Source organism: Pseudopodoces humilis, chromosome 4, assembly GCF_049639895.1.
Source record: "Pseudopodoces humilis isolate 2021_Gansu_Grassland_sample_001 chromosome 4, ASM4963989v1, whole genome shotgun sequence".
NCBI classification, from domain to species: domain Eukaryota; kingdom Metazoa; phylum Chordata; class Aves; order Passeriformes; family Paridae; genus Pseudopodoces; species Pseudopodoces humilis.
Genome location: NC_142203.1, coordinates 34,152,422 through 34,171,544, shown reverse-complemented (window position 1 = coordinate 34,171,544; position 19,123 = coordinate 34,152,422). Strand labels below are relative to the sequence as shown.

The following is a 19,123-nucleotide window of genomic DNA, read 5'->3' as shown; positions in this document are numbered from 1 at the left end:
ACTGAGGAGCCCAGAACTGAACACAATAGCACCGATGGGGGGAAAATAGAGGGGCAGGATCACCTGCCTCAACCTGTTGGCCACATCCTTCCCAATGCACCCCAGTATCCCATGGTCCTCCTGGCCACAAGAATACACTATCAGCTCACGGTCAACTTGTCATCCACCAAGACTTCCAGAAATGCTGCATTAAATCGAAAGAGCTGTGTGGCAAAAAGCACTGACAGTTCAAGACATTTCCAGACCACTGGAAATGTCTTGACCTGTCAACTAATGTCTCACTTGCATTTGTTCAGAATGCCTCTGCCTCTCCCCATAAAGGCTCATTAAGCTGAAGATGAAGCAATGACAGGAAAAAGGTGTCATATGTTTAATTTATTTTATAGCATCTTGCTACTCATGAGATACACCTTACAAGCTAAAAATGCAGCCCTAGGTTCACTCTCCTGGCCTATAGAGTGCTTGAAGCATTTGATACTTGCTCAGACTGCTGCTGCTATTGTAGATACTACTGGCTACCTCAGCTGTATCAAATAAGAGAGCCCAGGGATAAGGTTTCTAGCAAACAAGCAGAATGCTCTTGCTCATTATCCTTGAACAGTCACAAGGAACACCTACATGCAAGGAAGTCTATTCCCCTTTAGCCACCCTGATTAACCCACTGCCATGTATGATACTCAGGCATCCTTTATGCCTTGGCCCAAGTTTACTCTTTATTACTGCTTGCTTCTCTTCTTCCCCATTCTTTCTTTCCAGACCTTCCCCTGCCACCCGGCCTAGCCCCACAGTGCATCCACCACGCTTAAAATCAGTTTTGGGTCTTAATCTACAAAGCTTACTTCTAGTCTGTCACTCTGAGTATGTTTCTTGATGAGCTAATGAAAAGTTGCTGAAGAGAACATTATTTCTTTTGTCTTCCATCAGACTTGAAAGGAGCTTGTGATAAGAACTACAGCTTAGCTAATGTATAAATGTGTACCAAAGAATAATCTGTCCCCTCAAAGCCCCAACCATCCATAAAACCAATATACACATCAAATATAGGAGGATGACACAGAGCAAGAAGTGTGAGCTGTTCTAAGAAAAGATAATGGGTTGAACAGCAAAAGTAGCAAAGAAGCTCTCGCCACAGACAGTCTGGACTTCTAAATTTCCTGCTTCAGGTAAGTGACTCGCTCTCCAAGGCAGGAAAATTTAGTGAAGCATTTCCCTGCTTCAAAAGATTGAAATACACTATATCGGAGTAATCAGAATGAAACTAATTTAAAGAAAAATGCATTATTTTTATTTTATATATGTTCCCAGTGAGAGTGCTCTGAATAAATGGCAAAAGACTGGATGTGTAAAGATTACACGATTTTAGGATACCGTATCACTGATCAGCATGGGACTGGCACAGCGCTATTCTGCTACAACCAATCACGGGAATATTCTTTGGAAGAGAGCTCTGAAGATTATCCAGCCCAAGCTCCATCTCAAAAGGGGAGCCAAGTCCAACCCTAGGCTGCCTGAATCATCATTCTCTCCTTTCCTCCGGATCATGCCTGTATGCTGGCTGAATACCAACACGCTTCCCCCCCATGCACCACTTACAGACAAAACCATAACAGTTACCTGCATGGAAGGAAAGAGGTGAACTGGAGGGCTGTTTCCTTCTCAGTGTGTGAAATGCCTGACACTTAAGAGTTACAAGGAACTGCAGATCTGGAATCATACCCTGGTGGCCACAGGGCACATACTGAAGATGTACATGATGTACCTTCAGCACACAGTGAATTGTACCGATTCTAGGCCAGTAAGAGGGAAGCATAACTCAGTAACATGACTAATGCTGATCTAGCTCTGAATGGCTTAAATATGCTTTTCATGTTTTGACTGAAAGTATTTACAGGTCTGGGGTGCTGCCTCTTTGAAGGCACATGGATGAAGGATTCCAGCCTTTGCTATATAGATAGGGCCTCAGCTATATAGCCAAAGAAGAAACAAGAGAGTAACCTGTTCATCATTCCAAATGTTTACCATTTGGGAAACACCGCTTTCTGCACCACCTTTTCCAACACTTTACTATCACCTTTTGAAATCCAGATGCCTCAAAATGCTCCCTTCTTCACTGCAAACTGAGTTCTTACTGTGTTGGCCATCTACTCTGACCCATGTTCACACTGGCCTTCTGCCTATTTTTTAATGCTCATCTTTCACTACTTTACCTTGTGATCAGTATGGCTGCATCAACTGAAGTCATGTCTTCTCCCCAGCTTGTCGACATTTCTAAGTGTATATCATTCTTCTTGCCAAATTCTTCATGTTGCCATTTACAAAAGCTTTCCAGCATTTTTTCACCATGATGTCCAATATACATATCTGCCTGGAAATAATAATGTTATTAAAATAAGAATTCTATAAATAGAATTTTTAACCTTTTTTACTGAGCTAGTAAAAATATTCTGCTTTTTATGGCATAATATGTTCATGGCAAAACAACTCAAACTTCAGGTGCAAAGACCATCTTCCTCACATGTTAAAGATACAAATGAAGACAGTACATTTAGAGCGTACATGCATATATTCACCAAAACTCTAGTCTTATTTATCTGCTGATTTCTCATTATCCATGGTGAGAAAAACTATAATGATGTTAAGATTCAGAATTTGAACATGAAATGAGGTTACTTCAACTGCTGAGAGGAGCTCGAGAAATAAATACTTACTGACTGGAAAATCATAATATTTTAGATTAGAACTGCTGGTAAGGGAATCCCATCTCCTTATGAACTAAGTGCTATATCACCTTTTGTTTGTCTAGGGATTAAACAACAAAGAACATCAGTTGTCCTTCTACAATCCAGCAGACTTAAAGGAGATTATTTTTCTGTTGAGATATCTGAATGCACAAAAAGCAGAGCAGAAGCAGATTTTGCTAAGATCTACCTGATTTCCACATGGAAACTTTAATTGACTTTTAATTGCAAGCACAGAAAAGTCTCAATACATGCAGCACATAAATTAGGAGAAGGTCAATCTTTATTGAGGTTGCTCATCAAAATATAAATAATATACAAAAGCTAACCAAGGGAATTTTTTGGTCAATAAAGTTCATGAGTATTGCAAGCTTTTGAAGAGGAAAAAGCTAAGTAGCATTACCCTCTATGGGCTAAGACAAATGTCATAAATACCTACTGGAGTCTCATGAAGAAGAACAAGTTTAGTCACCCGAAGATTTACTTGTAATCCTAGACTCTTGTGCTGGAAAAGATTAAAAACCTAAAAGACAAAAAAGAAAAATTACAAATAAAAATATGAACTTCTATTGCACCTATGCTAAAACTAAGAGAACCCCAAAGAACCTCAGTAGTTCTCATAATCAACTGTGACTGCTTTTATTTTCTATAATCTGAACAGAACATTAAGATAATGTACTGTGCTGGTCTTCTGAAGTGAAAACAAAGCTTAGGCGATATTCATTCTGGGAACATGAAAAAAGACCTTTTCCTCTCAATGGTCATGATTACTTTATAAGCTGTGTCCTGTTTCTCCAAAAATTTATACACACATTTAATACTCTTCACATGAAAATTTCTGTTCAGTTAAATCCATGATCTTGGACCAAGTGGTCTGAATAAACATCTAACTCTCTAATTATGCTCCTTCTTTAGAACAACCTTTCCCGTTGTTGTTCCTAATCTGTATATTACAAATGCTATTTTTCACTGCTTTAGGTGCTAAATGAGTGCACTACAGCTCCAGATAGAACTAGAGGGGAATGTAATTGTCCAAGTTCTTTCTTTTTTTTCCACCACCACTGATAATCCCTTTCCATAACAATATCATGTCTTCATAACAAGCACAGGTCACCAGAAACCATTCAATATCCCAACCTTTCCAACACTATGAGCTCCTAGCCAAAAAGTTATTTTGTTCTCTCACTTCCAGACTTCCCTGAGATGTATGATCAGACAGAACAAACTGCAGCACCGGGTTTTCTGCTACAAAACATATGGATTAAGTCTTGATAGTGTGCTGATGGCCCTGCTCTGACTGTGCCTTATAGGTGTGTTCAGTCAGAATCAACAGAATGAGCAATGAAGTCAGCCCACAGTGCATGCATTTTTGGCAAAACATCAAAATTACCTTAAAATTTCTTACCATGTTTAAGATGGTCAGAATAAATCTTCTGGCAGCATCTGTTCCATGATACGAAACCATAGCTGGATCTGCCACCACAACAGTTTCAATGTTGTATTCCTGAGGTAACTTGTAAGAGTATCGTTTTCCTCTTCCACTTTCTGACATTTTTTGAGTCTTGGATTTTCTTTTATCTGTAAACCAAAACAGTACTTGAGAAACTCATCCTTCAAACTACCCCTGCAGTACTTTTTAGGATATTTTACCCTTGGTTATGTTATAATTCTCATTATGTGGAAGGCTGTGGACTTTAATATACTATGCTTATTTGCCACTGCCAAAACTATGGGTCACACTGAAGGTCTCTACTATGTATAAGTATTAGCTTATACCTAGAAAACAGAAATTTTATCCATCTTTTCAAATAAAGTCAGAAAGATTATTTGCATCCTTTCAACTAACATTTATAAAAAGTGTCTTACTTTATAAAATGTGTCTTACTTTGGTTTGTGGGAGAAAACTCAACTCATGTTGGCTCTGAAGGAAAAATAGTCTCACTGATATTGCAGAATTTTTGTCTATCTTCATAAATCACAGAGAAAATATCTTGATGTAATTATATCTTGGCATAAAAAACAACAAATAGAGATTTGCCACAAAAATCATCTATTTGGTAAATGCATGCAACAATTCTGTGATTTGCAAAGAGGAAAGAATATTTCAGATGAATGTCAGAGAATGACATAGGTTTACTAGAAACAAAAAAGTGAATTTTTACTGACATGACTTCAAAATCAGTGCTCCTGTCATTACAAGCAGCTGAAGCAAAGTAACTAAACCAAACCTGGGAAACAGGCCTCCAAATCTACAGAAAGCTAGAAACTGAAAATATGTTTATGGTAAGGTTGAGGTTATTAATGTCATTAATTTTCAGTTTCCCCTCCAAAAACCCAACAAAATCCCCATTACTATTACGAGACATATGAAACCCCACCACCCAATTACACAGAAACAGTTCAAGCCAGAAGGTGATCTACATACAGCAGTTAGTAATGGCATTTTAAATAATCTAATTTAAAACAAAATGCAAAATTAAACTCCTTGTTGTAATAGCCATATTTTGTTAGGTCCTCTTGGGAGGATGTAAAACTTGTGGGACTGATTTCATTGAAACCAAGTGAAGTTTTTTCCAACATCCACAGTGGAATATCAGGCTCTCTGTTTACCAAAATAAGTGATGTTTGAGATGACAATTATGTTCTGGAAACAATCAAATAATCAGAAAATTTGAGGAAATGTTTTGCAATTAACCAATCTATTTTAATAGGAAAGTTCCTGCAGTGTATTTTATAACACATGACCACTCTCCAAAAAAATAAGTCACTCTTCAGAACAGTACTAAAAATGAACTGACAAAATCAATTAACTCAAAAATTAAATTTTAAATACAAAATACCAGTGGAAGAGGGGTCTGTGATTTAAATATATGTGTAATATAGATTTTATGTAAATATAATGTAGATACATATTTTTCAATGCAGCATGTATAAATTAAGCACACTTTAAAAATGTTGTCTTTCTCTGTATCATTCATAAAAGATTATATATATGTGAATGATTCAGTCCATCCCGATTTAGTCTTACTGATCCCTCTACAACAGGTGACAGTGTAAGACTTACTAACACATTTAGTAAAAGAAAAAAGTATGTATTCTCCAGAAATAAATCTTTGGTGTTTGATGACCTAGAAGTAGAAACAGCTTATAAATTCAGGCCATCTAAAATGAAAGCCTCTTATTTAATCCTTCAAACACGTGCTTAGCCTTACAGCCTCTGCTACACTCTAGCCTTACTCATGTTTTCTAACTGTGGATCTACAGCCTAGTTTATAAAACATTATGTGTGTTCTCATCTTGCTCTTTTGAGGATAAATTCTAATGAAACTTCACTTAGTATTTGTGCCAAAGAAAACCACATCCTATAAGCTATACAACTATGGCTTACCATACAAACATCTAATGCTGCAAGGGTAAGCTATAGGTGTAAGTTTAAAAAGTGAACTCATGTGGATTAAAAAACATCTCTTACAACCCATCTGGCAAATCTGCCTTCCTCATAGACACAGTGCACTTTCCAGCAACAGTTTATTCACTGTTCATGTCTTTCTAAAAGACAGCAGCTACTGATTGAAAACTTTAAATTTAATCTTAGCATGTAGAGAAAATTCTCTTAACACATCCCTCTATAGCTAGCAGTGCATCTCTATTCAGAACTGACAGTCCACAATGAAATACATCATTGTGCTAAACACTAAGAACACTGTCGTCCTACAAGCTGTTGTCCCTCTGTCTTTTGGGACTGTAGCGGATGACAAAACTACACAGCTCTGTAGACAAGCTGTCTGCCCATCATTTGCCTTAGATATTTCTCCCATTAACAAACCAATGGACAATCTGTTCTTGGCCAGCCAACCTTTCAATTTGCTGGCAGAAATCCCCATCACGAGATCTCATTTATCTGAAAATTGTAGCTCTTTCCTAAGAACTTTAAATGAATGGAATTAGTAATTTTGGTACTAGTGGTATTCAAATAACTGCCACAACTGCTGCCAGATAACAAGTGAAACAGGCTTTAGGCAAAAACTCTTGTTTTTTTAAATACTCATAAATAAGTAAAAATTATAAAGTACTGGTTGTTATTGAAGGCAAAGTATGTAAGAGATAACAAGTGTTGCAGAAAGCCCAGCTACATCAATAATGGATGTGCTAACAAGATAAAAGACAGATTAATCTCAAATCAAATCAAATTCATCTCAAAAATTTAATTACATTGCCAAAACAAAAAGTAAATTCTATAGGAGGGTTCTGTGCAATAAGGCTTCTGTTTGTGCAACCATGGAAAATAAGAAGATTCCATATCCATGTATTACTTAAACTCAATTGACTGAAAGGAAAGCTAGGAATACGGCATTACTTCAGCAAGAAGGCTAAAGATACTGCAGCAAGTACATTTGACAAAAAACAGGCAATTAAGAATAAACAAGCAGAAATATTAACAAACAGTAACCCCACCCTAAAAAAATTTAGAGAAATTAAAATCCAGCTACTATAATTACAGGTTGCATAAAGTATCTGAGCCAACATTAAGAAGAGGTTGTGACTGCAGGACTCCTGGGCACCTTCAAGTCCTCAGGCACAAAAGCATTTCCTGAGTATATGCACATGCAGCCAAGACTGCAGAGGAATCACCATCGCTCCCCAGGGGGTAACCTAGTCATACGGAAATTGCGGTATTCTGCCTGCATAGGGAATATTCAGCAGCTTAAGAAGTCTTGAGCTATACCTCCACTACAATTTGAATAGGGATTTAAGTACTTTCCTACAGAGTGACAACTATTTTCTGACCCAAGGAGTAGAAACAAACCTCAAGTAGCACCACTCTCCATCTTATACAATCTAATAGATCCATGACCGAGATTGTTTGCACATTTTATTGCCCGACTATCACATAGAAACAGGCTGTAGAGCAAGAATCAACACAGCTCTCCCAGCTGACTGCCCAGCCTATATTCCTTAAAGTAAAACTTCTGCTTTTGATTCAGTGAAACTTAGCAGGCTTTTTCCTGCAATATTACATCATTCTAAGAGGAAAAGCACACTTGTATCTCAGGACAGTATATTGTTTATTGACAGAACTAAGAAGTAGAAGAGGACTCTTCCAATGTCACAAATTCAGAGGGGATTCAAATTTCACATTTACTGTATCCTGGGTAAGAGATTTCTTTTTTCCCAACATGCCCCATGCCTTCCTTGACCATGAGTTCAATTCACTGCACAAACAACTTCAGTTTGGAACAAGTGCTTCAGAGCAGGTAGAAGAAAAAACCTTAGCTTTCCAAGGTGGCCCTTTGATCTAATTACAACTGCTTCTCTCACATTTTTTTCTGTAACACATTTCTGCACTGGTTTCTTCTAAAGGCTTCATGAGCCATGTGGTAAAGAAAGGTGTGGAGTGTAAGGTCTGTGTATGTGCAACGGGCTCACATACTTTAATAGACCATGCACATTCTCAACAAAAGGATACACATGCACACTGTCAACAACCAAGAAAGCATCTGCTTCTGTCAGTATGATTCTCTCCCTCGCCTAATTAATAAGAAAACCACCCCATTCACAAAAACAAGTTCTTTGTTCTCTCCAAACAAGTTTGGCTGCGTAGCAACTTTCAATCCAGTCCTCAATGGTAACAGACAACAAACAATACCTTCTTTGATTGCCTCTGCTAGCTCTCCATGGAAAGCTATTATTCCCAATAGTGATCCTTCAACACCTCCAGCACAAACTTCTGATTGAAGGAATGAAACTTCATTCCATTCATCACTGGCAATATACATTTGCTTGATAGGTAGCCAGCCTTTGAGATCAATCTGGATCAAAACCAGCAACAGAAATACCTGTCTCTATTCTGACACACAAGCACTGTAGAAGCAAAAGATATGGTTGTAAGATAGGACCATGTTGCTGAGAAGTTGCTGTGTTACCAAGGTTGTAGTTGCTTTATGTCACAAGGTTACATCTCTGCCAAATGCAGCTGAGACTATCTCAGTGCCCCACTTACTCATTTGCTTTATTTTTGTTTAATTGATCTACTTAGCTTATTATTTGACGTAGAATTCTCAAATACTTATGTAAAGGGTAATTTTTTATGCTTCTATTCACCTTTAAGGCTGTGCGATGTGTGTAAGCATGCATGTGTATAGCATGTGTCTGTAGCATGAATATTTTGGTGATATTAACCAAATTCATGTCACACCCACAAATTTCTCTCAGCACAGACAGAGCTTTTAAGCATATAACTTACTGCAGTCCCTCTTAGTAAAATGACCTGTAGCAGTGGAGTGAAGGACTGGTCTTGCTAGAACAATAGGATTGGTTAGAAAGTGCTGTTATTTTCACTCCCTGGCAATAATGTCGTGTCAGAAGATGCTACTCAGTTATGCACAGCTTGAACCATTTTGAAATTTTAAAGCTGGTGGATATAACGAAACTTTCTTCAAGCAGATATTTAATTGTCTGTTGACAGATTATTTGTAACAAATCAGAGCTTTGAGTGTAAGATTATTATAAAAGAATAAACTGACTTTTCCATTTTACAGCATAAGAGAAGGGGTATTTGATAATGAGCATCAGAGAAGAATAATATCCTTCATGGACAAGTTTGCATCTTTAATCATTTTCATATCCATCACGGTTTGCTACTTTGTCAGATACTCCTCCCCAGTTTTGCAGAGCATACATCATGCATACTTTTCATTTTTTCTTTCTCATTCCCATATACATGCATGCATGCATACTGTGACTCACCTTTCTCTAATAGGGAGGAAAAAACAGCTTTACTTAATGTGAAGAAGTTGTGAAAATTTAACTTTCAGAAAAGCAGTGTCAATGTAACACAATGCCTAGAAGAGTAATATAGAGCTAGCTGGAGGAAGTTACATGTAATTTATATCATCCCACTGCAAAAAGAGCCTTTATTTGCTAATTTATCTTAGATTTCAAACTCTGGATGGATGGCTAACTACAAAAATAATACTTCCAAAATGGAAAAAAAAACCCACCACAAAACCTGTCACATTTGTTCTGTAACTATATAAAGAGGACAGAGCAGCATAAATGTTCAGGAAGGATCAGACAGCCATGAAAATGTTTAGGCTGAAAATGATGTCCAGAAGGCAGCTCTCTGCTCAAGTCAGGCCAAGTGTCAAGAGTGTGATCAGCTCTCTTAGAGCCATTTGTAGACATGCTTTACAAATACCTGAGGATGTGGACTCGACAGCCTCTCTACGTAACCTCTTCCAGTGCTAAGCATTATTGTAGAGATTTTATTTTCCTCATGGAAACTGAAATTTCCTTGAACACAAGTTACAACTGTTATCTGTCACAGCATACCTCTAAGGAATGTCTGGTTTCATCTTCTCTCTGCAGACCCTTAGGCACCAGACAACTGCAGCTGCATCCTTCCTTTATCTTTCCTTACCTGCTTGAAATAACTTAGCTCCTTCAGCCTCATCCCAAATGTCATATAATCCAGCCTCCTAACCATTTCAGTGCACTTCTGCCATTTTCTTTGCATTTTGCCAGGATCTCACACATGAAAAACAAGCCTAAAAATATGCACTTGTTCTGGTTTATTTTCTAGGAGAAAAATAATTTCTCACAACAACAGGACCGTCCTCTGTCCTTTGAAGAATGACAGCTGACGATGAAGCAAAAAAAAACAAAACACCATCCTTCATAAAAGCCATTTTTCCTTTCTCCATTGAAAACTATGAAGTCATCATTGTGCGCCAAACTTCTGTTGAAACCCCTCTACTTCAACAACTTGTTCTACCTGCCATTGAGGAAGATGCATTAGGATTGTTTCATAAACATTTTCTAAGTATCACTCATAGAACAAGAACACTTATAAATATCACTTCAATTCAGACAAATTTGGAAATTCAAGACTAAAAAAGCCAGGAAGAACGCTTTAACTTTGTTTTAAAACAGAAAATTAAGTACAAGCATTGCACATAGTGAGTGATTAAGCAGCTCTGATGACTGAGAGAGACAATAAATAGATTTTAATTATTAACTTGGAAAAAAAAAATTTCCCAAAGATTTCTACTTCCAAATACAAATGCATATTAAGAAGCAGTGCTATTCCTAATGGACAATTCCTTCTCCCAACAAGTGAGACTGCAGCCTTAGCATCCCACCTCAGAGTCTACTGTAGGGTACTGCTACAGGAATAATCACTTATATTTCTGTCAAGGTTCATTTGTAACAACTATCTACTTTTCTAAAAAATCTATTTGCTACATTACAACTTTTCAGTGCAATTTTTATATTACCTGTAACAACACCACAGTAGGGATTCTGAGAAGGTGGCTTTTCAGAAATTCTCTCCTCTACGGACCTTTTTCGTCTGTACACTCTGTGTGCATGTCCTGTCACAGCCAAAGTGCGATTGAGTGGCTCAATAAATATGAAGTCGTCATTAATCTGTATAAACCCCATCTGCAAAGGAAAACAAAAGGAAAATGTAAGGTAAGAATTTATTACACTGAGCACAGTACTGCAGGAATAAAAAACAAACAACCCACAACACTCCATTTAAGAAAACACTTTGTTTTAGTAACTTTATGAGCAAAGTGAGTACCTTTGTATTTTACAAGTTTTCTACTTAAATGAACTAGAATAAATTTCATTTACTTCAGCTAAATCTGGGTGGGTGGGTGGCTACATGCCAGTAGTATATGCACAGTAAAAGATATGGAATGTTAAAAGTTTACTTTGGAAGACCCAGGGGGTCATTTATGTATGTACAGCATGTACAGAAAAGTCTATACACTGGTTTTAGTATTTATTATTGTCACATTTTTAGATAATGAAATAACAGGAACAATGTAAGGCATATGAATACATCCTGAACAAATGTGAAGATGGAAAAGAAATCTTGTGGCACTCTTTTTACTCTTTTTCTAATTAAAAGAACCTGAAACTATTCTAAAAAGGCAGAAATTCCTCCCTGCTTTCCAGCAGTTATACCAGAAAAATATTTGAATGCCATTTAGTTGGTTAACTCTTCCCCTGTCCCAGCATACTTATACACACAAACACACATGAAAAGTGCACATCAGATGCACATCTAGTATTACAAGAGTGTAGTCAAAACTAAAAAAAAAATACTATAAAACATACTTATATAAATACCACATAAAAAAAGCCCAGCTCAAACTGTTAAGCTGCCAATACACACAAGTTCCTATCAAGAGTAAAGCTGAAGACAGCAAGGTTTTGTGGGTTTTTTTCCCCCACATCAGCAAGACTGACAGTTAATTTCTTCATTCTATAAACTTAAAAAATCTATTATACTGTTTTGCTACAGAAACAAAAAAATGTGATAGATCTGGCTAAGAGAAGCAGAGAGCTCTTCTGTAAGCTTCTATGTAGCATCAATGGACAGAAATAGAAAATAATTTTGTTTCTTCTGGAATCATGTAGGTGCCAATATCACATTGGATATCCTGTCTGACAGATGAATAAACCATCCAAAAATATCCTGACCCAAGGAAGAAAACAAAATCAAAATCTTTGCATGGCACAAAAGACAATTGAATTTAAACATAATACTTTTAAAAGAAAAAAATTCCAATGATCTTTTGGCACAATCACATGAAATAAATATGAATACACATATTTAATTTTTCAATCAGTTACAATAGCTAAGGAATGCTGAACAGATATCAAAAGATCATCATTAAGATTGCACACAAACACGAAAGTATCTGGGGGTTTGGCTGTTTCTTTTCCTTTCTGCACTTACTTTTTAGGTTCAGTTCAGCAGGAGCTTTAAATGTCACACACTAGAAGATTATCTTCTTATATATTGCTAAGTACTTTCTGTATACCTACAAGGTACCACTTCTTGAAAAGTGTATCTTTAAAAATGCTACTTTTACATAACAATTAACTTGTCTTACATAAACAACAAATGGTGTGAAAGGAATTTTTATTTAAAAGCATAGTTCTCAAATACTAGCAAAATGTATTAATTAATTTTAATTTGATTTTTATGTCTAATGCTGAATTACACTCAGGCATAGATTATTTTCCTTTTAAAGAATTATTTAGCATATGAAAGATGTTGATAAATTGAATATAGAACAGGAATAGCAGCCATTAGGTGGTGCTGCAAGTATCCCCTGTCCACCAACAGGCCTTAGTCCCCCCATGAATAGACTCAACCATAGACCATTAGTCACATTTCCTCCATCTCCATTCTCCTTGTTGCAAAATGAAACCAGGGTCTTAAGATGATGCTCTTCAGACTGCCACCATTCACCAGACTTTCTGAAAAGTTACGCTAGGACAAACATTTAATGTTTTCTTTCAACTCCTAGCATAAACTGAAGTCTAATTAATTGGTAGAGAAATTCCAGATCTATTGCCTGTTTCCTGAGTCAGAAGTTAAAGAACTGAACAGTGATGTGAAGTTATATATATCCAGATGGGTAATTCTCAGACAAATCTGGATAACAAAATAATCTCTGCTGCCATTTTCACTGCTTGGGGGGGGGGGGCAGGGTCTCCTGCCCATTGTCTCTCCAATTTTTGGATAATTTCACAGGTAGAAAGTGGTAGATGAAACATTAGCTTTTTCAACCATGCCCTTGTATTTTCATAATCATTACAAATGGAGTTATGAAGATATGAAGATCCTTTAGTAAATACTGAAAGCAGAGAAATCAAAGCATGCATTAAAGCTTTTCAGTTTCTACAAATTTTCAGATATTGAATGTCAGGGCCAATTACAGCCTTTAGACAGCTCAAATGGCAAAACTTACGTTACAAAAATGCACAGCAAAAACAAAGATTAAAAAGATGGAAAAGCAAACATCTGCTTAATATCCATCTGGGATAGAACTGTGAGTTCTGGCTAACTGATGCATCTTTCACCAGTTTCATATGAAGAAATGCTACTGCTCACAACTACAATTGAAAAGCCTACCAGGATGCTGGACTTATCTCATGCAAAGGTAACATAGCATGCCATTCTTTCCTCAGCTTTTTCAGGTTTCTTACATTAAAAAAAATAAACAAACTTAAATGTAGCACACATATCTCAGTAGATTTCAAGCCCAGCCCAATCTCATTTGGCAAAAAAATCCTCAGATTTTGTAACTACTGATGAACTCACTTGCTCTGTATTTTATTTACTTTTATGCAGCAAAGAGAGACGTTAAGTATAAGGGCAAACTTCAGCAGATGGGCTGCAGAACTTACTTGCAGAAAACTAACTTTTTGCCAAATTTGGATAGTGGTAAATCAGACAAATGGAAACAACACCTTTTCCCAGCACCCTGAGTGGCACAAGGCAGGTGGGGCACAGAGGGTTTGGTCAGCATGTTACAGTTTCTCCCTGCTGCAGCCAACTCTCCACCATCTTCTGAAGCCAAAGCACACAGTGAGCAAAGACAGGCTATACTCTACTTCTTCCTGCTCCCAACATACCTCCCAAGGCAAGTATCAACAGTAAAAATGCATTCCCATAAGACGCTGATAATGTACATGTTACTTAGTACCCATCAGAGACAAAATATGGTCACATTTGCAGTATAAAAACCAAATCATCTTTACAAATCAATATTTACTTGTTTTGAAACATAATTTGGTAATAGGCTTAGTGCTATTTGTCAAATGTAACAAAACGGTGCATCAATTCTTGAGTAAACAGGAAAAAATCTTTAATTTGTATATCAGTATCCCCCTCTGAAGGTTTTTCTCCATGATTTTAACAATCCAGATTTAATTTAGTATCTTGATTCTAACAATTCTATCAGAATCTGATCTGAGCTGACATACAACAAAAAGTCTCCAGCTCTTACTAATGCAAATAATAAAGCAAGCGCAAATAATTTTTCACACTGTGTAAACAACAGTGTAAGAACTTTGTAAGCTGTTGTTATTCAAATGCATTACCACTTTCCATCTGTAAGAACCTTCATTGCTGAAGGCTGAAGAAACGTAAGTGACAGCAACTTCTGTCTTCGATTAACTGTGTTTCACAGCCATGCACATCATATACACCACGCTTCTCTAGGCGGTTTTCTCTACCTGTCTGCTCACTTCACTCTGCTGCATGGACTTAGGAGATATCACAGAGGGGAGAGTCAGTATTATGACTGTTGACTGGCTTTCAGCTGCTGACATAGTGATCAATCTTTTCTGAGATATTTTACATAGGGCTGTGCCTTACTGAAGTACATACACATGCACAATGCTATACCTTAAAGCCCCCATAAAGGAAAAAACATTTATATTGTTGTGCAGAGATCACTGGGTTCAAAGCATGCATTCAGGTACTACCTCCAAATCTGAGGTCTGTAGAAACAATTTTTGCATGGCTTTTAAATCCTTCCATACTCCTGTAATGCCAGTCTGGTTTAAGATACCTAGTGCTCTGGATTCTTAAGAAAATCATTCTCTATAGGAGGCTGCTCTCATGTTTAAGACAATGGCTACTTTTTTCAAAACAACCTGATGTTGCACAAGGATGCAGGAAAATATTTATGTAGTTACTCTGCAGTACTCGCTATGCTACCCATAATTAAAGAGGTATTCACAACACTAAGCCATAGGATGGACTTGATAATCTCAAAAGTCTTTTCCAACTAAACTGATTCTATGATACACACAAAATGTAACCACAAACAAAATATAGAAAATTTATCAATTTTAAATGCTCTAATTTTTTTAAGCATCTTTTTTAGTAAAAGCCAAATGTGCTTCCTAAATGCATGGTAGTGTCTTAAGGTCAGATAGCTGGTCACTGCTATCAGCAGTGAAACTCATGAGCCAGACAGGAGTCCCTCCAAATGCCAGAGCTCTCTGTGCAATGCTGGTCATCAGGTGCAAGTGACCACTTTTCTTGGCCAACTACTCTCTGTTCTTATTATAAGTTCCAGCCAGCTGTAGACTCTTGGAACTTACACTGTCACAAAGCTCTCTGGTTCAGCGTGTACCACTATTTTCAGAAAAGTCAGTGCAGTCTCAACTACTGTATGCTTGACCTTTGACCATCAGAAGACTTTAGTAGAACAGACAAACCAAATGAAAAATGCTGAAATTATGTGCTTGTGGTGGTTTTTAGCACTAGCTAAAAATCACCAAGGTACTTACTCATTTCCTGCTGTGAGATATGGATTAGGAAAAGGACAAAATAGGCTTAAAAGGAATAAAGAAAGTTTATTAACAGGTCTACAAGAAACCAGAATAAAACCTCCAGAAACCTTTTCTTCCCCTTCCCAACCACTCTTTTCCCAACTTTACACGTACAGAAAAAAACTGGGATGTTAATGTAGTACCAACTGTACAATAGTTTTTTCATAAGTCTGTGTAGGGAGAGGAGTTTTCTCTTGTCATTCCATGCAGAGCTCTCCACAACAGTTTTCTAGTGGCTTTTCATTTCTATGAATGGCAGCTGCCTGGGCACAAACTCTGCCATCATGCCTTCCTCCCATTTTTACACTACTCAGAGGTGTGTTCATGGGCCATGAACTCAAGGGGCACTGTTTTAAGGATGAGTTATTCAAGGGCAAAGGTTCTCTCCATCTGTCTCTGTGATCATCTCTGGAAACAGAGGTTTTCTTCTTCTCTCCCTGGGGGCAAAGGGTCATCATCAGCTTTCACTTCTCCCTCTCCATTCAAGCATCTCATGGGATCACAGCTACTGCAACATTTGCTTAGCTTCACCAATGGATGCCTTTGCTCAGATTTGCAGTTTGAGTACTCATTCCCCCCAATATTCTTTCATGAATTAAAGGAGTTATTTTCCAGAACATTATTGTCCATCTCTATGGCCCTACCAAAAGAATATTTCAGCTTATTAGAGCATCTCCTCATACTCCTTCCATCTGAGGCATGACTCTTTCTCTTACTGACTTTGATGTTTTATGCTGTCCTTTACATGTCAATCGCTCCCACTTTTGTCAATCCTCCCCTCTCTGGGGAGGGGATTTAGCCTGCAGGTCTCACCTGTGTAGTGAAAGGGTTAAATTTGGCCAAAGCCACAGCAGTTATTCATGGTATCGGATTTCAGCAGGCCGGGGGCAGGGTGGAGAGGTGTTGGCAAGTGTCAGTAGGTGGCCTGGCGCAGCCTAGGGCTGGGGGCCCCCCTGGGAAGGGCTTTGGTCCCCCCGCTGGGATGGGACCCGGAGGGTTTCCCAGGACGGGCCACAGCAGAGCCCGGCCCAGCCTGGGGGAGGCCCCGCAGTCTCCATCCCCTGCCCGGGAGCCGCTGAGATCCGAGCCCAGGCCGCACAGGCCACGGGGGAGCAGGGCCAGCCGCACCAGAGCTCTGATACCTTTCAAGGCCAGAAAGAAAGGGACAAGAAGTTCCCAGACTTGGATTTTTAAAAGGTGGTATTCACAAAGGTGATCTTACTATTCAGTGATGCAAAATGCTGTCAGTTCTCAGAACTGGCCAGCTGTTGGCCTGATCTCAAGTAGAGAGGAAACTCCCAGCAGCCTCTCTCAGAGAAATCACTTTCATGGGTGTTTTCCACTTTTCTTCCTAAATGCCAAACTACCACAGTGTTCCATCCCCCTTTCTCTTCCCTTGGCCAGGAATCTCTTGCCCACTTTCTGGTTGACTAATCTGTGGCTTAAAAGATCAAAAGCCTGAACTTAACACCTGTGACAAAGGAAAGCACACCCCAACACATGAAAAGACTGAAAGACCATGTATTCTATGAAAAAAATAAAAAACCATCAGAAAAGACCACTTGCTATCATCTGGACTTCTCCAACATTGATTCCATCACCCAGTACTAACACAGCCCATGCACATTATTCAGAATAAAGGACACTGTCTTGAGGGAAAGACCAGCTCAGAGAACAATTGGCTGATTCCTCTAGCAACTTACCTAGAACAATGAAAGCTCAGCTTTCTCTCAAAGTCATAAAAAGCCATTTACTCTTCTTATTCTAGCCAGAAAATCAAACATTTTAAAATATATTATACGTCTTTTATGAGCTGTAGCTTTGCTTATAAATTTCACTTGACTACTGAAACAAACTCAGCTAAACTCAAACCAAATTTTCTCTTAACATCATATGCAGCATGCATTATTTTATTATTTTCATTATACAACTTTAATTGTCACTGCTTAGGTCCCTTAATATAGGAAAAATAAAGACACAATGTAGATTATACAGTGCAAATTACCTCTGTATTTTAATGTCTTAGATCCATCCACTCATGAAGTCCAGCTCCCTATGCATTTGAGGTTTTCTAAAATAGAGATTTTCTTACACTTACTCTTATAACAGAAATCCTTTGTCACACAACATTTCTTTTCACATTTCCTTGCTGCTACTGTTAAATAAAATCGTTTCAATAGAACTGCTGCTCTATTATCTTACTATACTTATTTGAAATGTCATCTTTTAACATTTAGAAATCTTTTCAATATTACAACTTTATTGATTTATGGCCATTATTTTAGATCCATCTGATCCAGTGTCTTCACTGTTTTCCTCCTGGGCCAGCTCTCCAGGCCAGCTTTCCAAAGTCCCTTGATACTCCAGTTTTATAAAAGGTAATCATACTGTATTGCAGTTTCTACTGTATGATGACAAATACACCAGCCTTTGACTGTTGCTTGATGAAAGAGGCTTTACTATAACTCTGAGATTAGCTCAGCTCTTTAGAGCCAGGTGCTAAGAGCATCAAGGTTTGTGGGTTCAATCCCTGTATGGGCCACTCACTTAAGAGTTGGACTTGACCCTTGTGGGTCCTTTCCGACTTGGAATATTCTGATTATGTAATTATTCCTGTAACCACAAATTAATTCCTCTCTCTGAACATCAGCAAACAGAACTGCAAGCCACATTTCATTTCACATTTTCATTTCATTGTAAATTTGTGAAATTAAAATAAAGTTTCTATAACTTCACTTAACGTCCTTCACATTGATGGCTCATAATGATCCTGTGATCAGCAAATACACAATTTTTTTTTCCTCCTGTCACTGTTAGCTAATTCACTAGTCTATAAAGCAAATCTACAAATGTACAAAACTAGTAAGTCACAAAAAGAAGAAACTTACCTTTGGCCTGGCCACAGCCTTTTGTCTGTTTAATTTTTCTGTGCCTCCCAGTTCAGAATGTGCTACTACAGGAGGATCAAGTCTCCATGGATTGTTACTGATCTTACCTTTGGCTCATATAAAGCATCTGAACTAGTTTTTTCATGACTACATCTCACAGGGACTGGCCCTTCCAGCAACAGAGGGGTTTACCTTCCTTTGAAAATACTTCATCTAAAACACTGCCCTCTCTCCACATTAATATGAACAACAGACACACTGAAAACCAAGCAAAATTTACTGGAAGTCTTTCTCTCACTCAGCAAGTTATATTTGTGAGAGTTGAACTTCACAGCAATCATAGGAAGT

At 37.8% G+C, this 19,123-nt stretch overlaps 1 protein-coding gene across 1 annotated transcript in view; it reads right to left on the bottom strand.

The window, feature by feature from the left end:
• The window catches only part of ADAMTS19 (ADAM metallopeptidase with thrombospondin type 1 motif 19), a 140,702-nt gene that overhangs the window by 103,515 nt on the left and 18,064 nt on the right, over positions 1-19,123 (bottom strand). The window contains exons 3-6 of the mRNA XM_005530041.3: positions 11,015-11,180; positions 4,144-4,316; positions 3,178-3,261; positions 2,208-2,365 (exon numbers count right to left, since the gene is read on the bottom strand). Coding sequence (XP_005530098.1) covers positions 2,208-2,365; positions 3,178-3,261; positions 4,144-4,316; positions 11,015-11,180 — 581 coding nt within the window. The remainder of the gene's footprint in view (positions 1-2,207; positions 2,366-3,177; positions 3,262-4,143; positions 4,317-11,014; positions 11,181-19,123) is intronic.